We start from the raw sequence: 7,500 nt of genomic DNA on the forward strand, positions 1-7,500 counted from the left end.
CCCCCCCCTTTTTTTAAATTCTTTTCTTAACTAAACCATTCACAGAGACATGTGTGATGTGTTATTCCTTACTTTTACTTTTGATCTGGAGCAGCTTAAGTCCTATTCGACTCAAGCAGACTGTGAATCCAGAAGTTACTAACTGAAACAAACTTTGAGGCAGCACTTCTAGTTGTGGCTCTTTGATTCTTATTGTGGACATGTCTTAAGAATTGGCAATTAAAGATGGCAGACCTCTTTCACCTCACATTTTAGAGATTTTTGTGATGTGTTGCTACCTACTGTTCAACCTTACGTGTTGTGTTTCCTTCCTCTCTTTGCTCTGCAAGTCTTGGAAGCCATGGAAGAAGAAAGGCATTAGTGCCATAATTCTCAGTTTCAATTCTTTGAGGTCAAAAAAGGTTAATCAATGAATTGATTTTGCTAGTTATAAATAATTAACCATGAAGTACAAGTGTTGCTATCTCATCTATTCTTCTCAATGCCAACCACTCAAATACCAAGTAATGTATCAATGTAAATACACACAACTATTCATATTGGGGTGTGTATGTGCATGTGTATATATGTGTGCGTATGTGTGTGTGTGTGTGTGTGTGTGTGTGTGTGTGTATGGTTAAATACCTGTTTGTTTCGATCCAACACTTTTACACAATCGGCAATTTCACCCCAGCATCCAGTCAATAGATTCATCTCTCTTTTACCAAGCATCCACAACAATGAAATCTATTTAAATTATCACACTCAAACAATTTATAGAGAAGTGCATTCATAATAATGTTCATCCACTCAACATTATAACACCTAAAAACTTGATAACACCCATTTGCTCCATAATAATTGAAATCCATCGTTTCTTCTACTGTGTTCATTCAGTTGAAATAATAGTAATAATTATCAAACATAATACAATAACTATGCCATCACTTCAATAATGGTTACGAATATAGCCAAGAGCTTAGTCAGTCCCCCGCTTTCTTGTCTTCGCATTGGAAAAATTACTTCATCTTTTCTTTCAACTGACTTATCGAACCATTATGAACTCTGAACACATATACATTTATATCTTGGCTGTTGAGTGAACAGGAGTTTTATCCTGCTAGAAATAGCTGCCAATTCTTCTCTGAATTTCACCTTGTCATATGAGAAAGTGATACAATGGATAATATGGTCCTAGGTACATTATTAGGTATGTGAGAAAGAGTGGATAGTTATAGTAAAAATGCTTTGATCAGAGGTTTGCTGGATTAGGATTAAGTTGGGTGTAATAATATGGTTCTTTCATTTCACATCTTATTTTCTTCATTTTTTTTCTCTTTTTCTTTTTCGTGAATGAACTTAGATAAAGGGAGATTGTAGAAGCCCATCATATGGATTGTAACTGTAGTTCAGAGGTACAGCCTTGTCACACATTGTTGCATCCATATAGTCTGTTTTGGCTTGGTTTCCATAGCTGTGTACCCTTCCTAATGCCATCCATTCCACAGAGTGTAGTGGGCACTTTTTATGTGTCACATTGGTTAATCGAACAACTAATTCTTCATCATTAAAACCAAATGAGATGCTTTTACTTCATTACTTTCCTCTTCTTAAATTTCAAATTTTAAACACCTAATCCCACTTCATGTTATTAAGGGATGTTATCTTCCTTGTATTAACAGCCACGGGGCACCACATGTGCTAAATCACATTTTCTCAAAAAAAAAAGTAAATTAAATTAAATATTATTAAAAAAAAAACTAGAATGATTCTAAATGCAAGTCTTTCTTCTGTTTTGTAGGCCACTAAAGTTGCTAGCACTGCAGCCAAACGGACCAAGGAACTTAGTTTAACTGTCAATGAATCTGTTATCAAACCTACACGAGATAAGGTAAGATTTGCCATCTGAGTTTTCCGAGTTTTACTGCATCTTTATGCATATTTTGCATTTGTATATTTGTGCATGCATGTGTGCATATTTCTGTTTTATATAGTTGCACTGGTGCAGTTGCATGTTTGTTTTGCATTATAGAGAACTTCACTTGCATTTTCTTGTTTTAAGTTTTATGCACATTTCTACAGTGTGTATGTGTATATGCACATTTACACACATACATGTGTGTACATGCATGTGTATGTGTATATACTCATGTATGTATACATACATATATATGTGTGTGTGTGTATATATATATATATATATATATATATATATATATATATATATATATATATATATATATATATATATATATATAAAATAGTCCAAATTTTGTTTTCATCTAAATTTCTCTTTCTCTCTTGTGTGTGTGTGTGTGTGTGTGTATTTATATATGAGTGATAAAGAAATTTATATACAGACAAAATGTTGCTTTATTTTCTAACTTTTCATTATCACAAATGAGTATTTATAAGTTATGGATTTTCTTGTAAGTTCTGTTCCTCTATTTCTATCTATCTATATGTGTGTATATATATATATATTTGTGTGTATATCTATTTGTATTCTTATATCTAAATCTCCCTCCCTCACTCTTTTCTCACTTTAATACACTTTCTTTCTATTTATCTATCTGTCTACGTCTGTATCACTCTTTTTCTGCATATCTATCTTTCTATCTATCTGTCTTTCCTTCAGTCTATATCTTATCTCTCTTTCTTTCTCCCTTCCTCCCTCATTTTTTTTAAAGATATAACCAACGGACTTGATTTTATTAAATTAGTATTGATTACCTATATTGGCTATTTGTACATCTGTATGTATTATTAAGCAGAGAGTAGAGTGCCTAAAGCTAAGACTTACACACTGTCATACCACTCTAACCCCCTTCTCCCTTCCCAGAGGGTATTTGTGTAAAAGAAGCAGGTCTTTGTGCCAATCTTTCGGTATTATTGTGTTTCTTCCATTTATTCACATTTTATTTCCTCGCTGGGTGAATAGAGAAACAGTGCCAAACAGATAACCACTTGAACAGAGCACAACAGAACAAAAGTAAGCTAAGCAGAAAATTTACCATTTATGTGCATGCACCATTCTGTGACTGTAAATGAGCACACAGTGAATATATTTATAAACAGAAACATATACATAATACATAAATATACATATACACACATACATATATACACATACATGTTTGTATAAACATGCATACATTTGCTTGTATACTCTCTTGATTGTGGTTTTTGTTTTATATCCATTTACTATCAAGAATCCTTCCTTGTGTTCCAGTTCTGCTTTAGAATATTGGACCACGCATAAATATGAAGATCTTCACTCAGAAAAAAATTGCCTTGTGCTATCTGTTCCAACCCTTTATGTTCTGAGTTCAAATGCCTCTGAGGTTGACTTTGCCCTTCATCCTTTCAGGATTGATGAAATAAGTACAAATTGGGCACTAAGGCTCGATGTGATTGACTTATCTCCTCCCACCAGAATTACTGGTCTTATGCCAAAATTTGAAACCTGCATTATTATTATTATTACCATTATTATTAAGGCTGTAAGCTGGTAAAATCATTAGCACACTAGACAAAATGCTTGACCATGTTTCTTCCAGTTCTTTACATTCTGGGTTCAAATTCCACTGAGGAATTGATGTAATTGACTTCCCTTCCTCTCAAAAACTTCCAGCTCTTTGCCAAAATTTGGAGCCATTATTAAGGTGACAAGCTAGCAGAATCATTAGTTTGTTGGACAAAATGCATAGTGATATTTTCTCTGGCTCTCTATGTTTTGAGGTTAACTTTGCCTTTCATCCTTTTGGAATTGATAATTTAAGTACCAGTCAAGCACTGAAGTCAATGTAATTGGCTAGCCAGCCACCCAACCAAAATTTCGGGACTTGTGTCTTTAGTAGAAAGAATCAATAATATTAATACACCAACTTGTTGTTTTTGTACATCCATACCTGTGGTGTGTGTCACACTTACCACAAAGGAAGAAGTGAGTAGCAAAGCAGGAGAGAGGAGGACAGAGAGGAAGTGAGAGAGAAAGAGAATGAGAGAGACAGTGAGTGGTGACAGCATTCGTTTTGTGTTTTTAAATGTTTATCACATCACAAGATAAGTAGATACATAGATACATACATTGAATTAAAAGTGGGAGAGAAGAGGGACACAGAGGAAGTGAGAGAGAAAGTAGATACATAGATTGAAAGAACGTTGATACATAGATACATTGTTAAATCAAAGACAACTACAGCAAATATTAGATGTCACTTTCACTTTTCATTACCACCCAAGGATAAAAAATTAACATAGTTCTCGGGGAGATTCAGCCTCACACAGAATATGACAAGGCTAGCCCCTTTGAATTACAGCTTCAACTCATTTTAGCCAGCTGAGTGGACTGGAGCAAGATAAACCTTCAAGTGGTTGGAAGAAAACGAAAATAGATCCTATATAGGGGCAGGAAACTCTTTTTAGTCGTTAGGGTCACTATGGGTGTTAATCTGGTCCGAACAGCAGCAGATCTGGAGTCCAAGCCCCCTGATAAACACCAATGTGCAGGCTGTTGTTACCAAATTGAGCATGAGTCGAGGGCAAATACACGACGGAATAGCAATTATTTCCATCTTAGCTTTCGCTGCTTATACTAAATACCTAAACACATGACATTTTTGCCTTATGATATGGATCATTTCCTATTCTTTCACTCTTTATAAAAAATGGCACTCTGTCGGTTACGATGACGAGGTTCCTGTTTATCTGATCGACGGAACAGCCAGCTTGTAAAATTAACGTGCAAGTGGCTGACTACACAACAGACATGCATACCATAAGGTAATTCTCTGGGAGATTAAGCCTCATACAGAATGTGACAAGTCTGGCCCCTTTGAATTACAGCTACAACTCAAGAACACAGTGCACCACAGTGAATCGTACTCATGACTTTACGCTCATGGGCCGAATACCCCTAACCACTGAGCTACACACCTTCACTCTCTTAACCATAGAGAAAAGGAATGAAGCAATAGAAACGGAGAAAGGAAAGCCTCAGTCATTTACAATGACAATTAGACTGAAATGCGATCGATCTTTTCCAGCTTCTTTACTTTTAACAATGAAGAAGAGAGAAAGACATTTAGTAATGAATGGAGGGAAAGTCATTCAGGTGTTTACGTTTTTATTCTGGAAGTTCTTGAATGATTGTGTGTTAGTTCTCTGTTCTTTCTCCCACCCCCAGTGCTTATTCGCCTTCTTTCATAGTTCTTCATGCCTTTTAGTTGTGGGGAAAGACCATGTTTTTTGTTTTTTTTCAGGCACGTTTAACATTTTCTCTACAAACAAGCCCGTCTTCCTTCTTTTTTTTTTTTTTTTTTGCATACAAAAACTAATGCAAGTTTCGAATGGGGTATAACTGTGAAAAGAGCCCAGAAAAATGGGTAATAACCCCTACAAAATGGGTGGGGAAGAAAAGTTTCCAACAGGTGGCTACACGAAATTCAACTCTATACTTTAAAGAGTGTCTCCTACTATAGCTTCGAGCCAACCAAAGCCTTGTGAGTGGATTTGGTAGATGGAAATTGAAAGAAGCCCGTCATATATATGTATATATATATGTGTGTCTGTGTTTGTCCCCCCAACATCGCTTGACAACCAATGCTGGTGTGTTTACGTCCCCGTAACTTAGCGGTTCGGCAAAAGACCAATAGAATAAGTACTAGGCTTACAAAGAATAAGTCGTGGGGTTGATTTGCTCGACTAAAGGCGGTGCTCCAGCATGGCTGCAGTCAAATGACTGAAACAAGTAAAAGTGTATCATCTAGTGTCTGTTTTCCATGCTGGCATGGGCTGGATAGTTCAACAGGAGTCAGGTCAGAGGACTGCACCAAAGATCAATGTCTGCTTTGGCATGATTTCTATAGCCAGATGCCCTTCCTGGTACCCACTACTTTACAGAGTGTACTGAGTGCCTTTTTTCATGCCATCAGCACTAGAAAGATCACAAGGTAACTCACAAGACAAGACCTCTCAACTAAGTGGGAATGTAGTGTTGAGGGAGGTGACTTTATATTATCGGATGATGAGAGGTTAAAGTATGATAGAGGGCCATGAACAGGTGTCTTGCCGTGGAAGAGATGCATGGCTACCCAAGCTGGAAAGAGAGAAAATATGATGATGGTGAGGTGTCAGGGCATACCTTCAAGTTACAGTAAGGGGAACAGAGTGAGGATTGGACAGAGTGAATGGGGAGAGAAGGTTAGTCGGAATATGGTAATGAAATACCTCATGTCTTAGTGACTTCTCTGATTCTTAAATAGCTTTCTAAAAACTGGCAGAGACCAATTCCTCTTCTGTCAAGATCCTCCTCCTTCTCCCCACTTTTCTCCTATCTCAAGCTTTGTAGACCAGACACTGAATCAAAAGCATTCTGGATCAAGACAATCTGGTCCTTTCATATACACTGAAGTATACTTTATTTCAATAAAATATTCACTACACCAGGGTCTTTTTTTTTGTCTTTTTTAATGATGATAAAGTGTGATTTTCAAGAGTATTGACTGCTGTTTCTAGCAGAATGAGTGACCACATAAAGACCCTGCATCAGCTCATTTGTCAGCCTTTGTATTGACAGGTGTCAAATTAAGACCTGTAAACTTTGTATTTTTCTATATCTAATTTGCAGTTAGGTTAAACAAGGTGAATAGGTCTAATTGTCTTGACCAAAAAGCTAAATGTATCATTTGTGATAGAATGTTTAAAACATTAAATGTGTAAGCCATAAAATCAACACCTAATTAACCTGTTTGTGACTTTATTTCTAATGAGTAAACTGACTATTAATGAGTTTTGAATTGATTTTTCAATTTAATCAAGATTTTAGTGGGTGATTTTGTAAAATATGTCATATCATCATCGTTGTCATCATGACCACTTTTCCATGCTGGCATGAGTTAAATGAAACCTATTGAGTTAGATTTTCTACAGATGAATGCTCTCCCTGTTTCCAGCCCCTTCCTCCCTTGTTCTTCAAATAAGGTACTTTTCATTGCACTGCTCCACAGACATCCACTGAACTATTGGACATTTCTTTATTGGAGAATATGAACAATGTCACCAATTTATTTATTTATTTATTATAAAAGCCATGATGAAGCAGACCTTACCAGTCCTGGTGCCATCTAAAAAAACATTCAGGCCACTCTGTAGAGTGGTTAGCATTACAAAAGGGCATCCAGCCATAAAAAAACCATGCCAAAACAAACAGTAAAGCCTGGAGTCGTCCTCTGACTTGCCAGCTTTTGTCAAACCGTCTAACCCATGCCAGCATGGAAGACAGGCATTAAATGATGATGATTAGCGTAAACAGTTTCAAGACACACACACACACAACATGCTTTTGTAAAGTCTCCATCAACCAGTTCCACTTACAAAGCATTGGTCAATCCAAGACCATACATAGAAGAACCACATGCCTTCATTATTGCAAAACAAAATTCATAAACATACAGGCATGCTTGCACTTATAACATATTATATATTTATATATTACGCTGGGATTGACCAACAGAAATC

General features: G+C 36.2%; 1 protein-coding gene across 5 annotated transcripts in view; it reads left to right on the plus strand.

Moving 5' to 3' along the window:
• The window catches only part of LOC106876806 (uncharacterized), a 119,250-nt gene that overhangs the window by 69,130 nt on the left and 42,620 nt on the right, over positions 1–7,500 (plus strand). For all 5 annotated transcript variants that reach the window (XM_052969292.1, XM_052969293.1, XM_014925516.2 and 2 more), the window contains exon 2: positions 1,781–1,870. In XM_052969292.1, coding sequence (XP_052825252.1) covers positions 1,781–1,870 — 90 coding nt within the window. The remainder of the gene's footprint in view (positions 1–1,780; positions 1,871–7,500) is intronic.

The sequence above is a fragment of the Octopus bimaculoides genome, chromosome 7 (assembly GCF_001194135.2).
Source record: "Octopus bimaculoides isolate UCB-OBI-ISO-001 chromosome 7, ASM119413v2, whole genome shotgun sequence".
Lineage (NCBI taxonomy): Eukaryota > Metazoa > Mollusca > Cephalopoda > Octopoda > Octopodidae > Octopus > Octopus bimaculoides.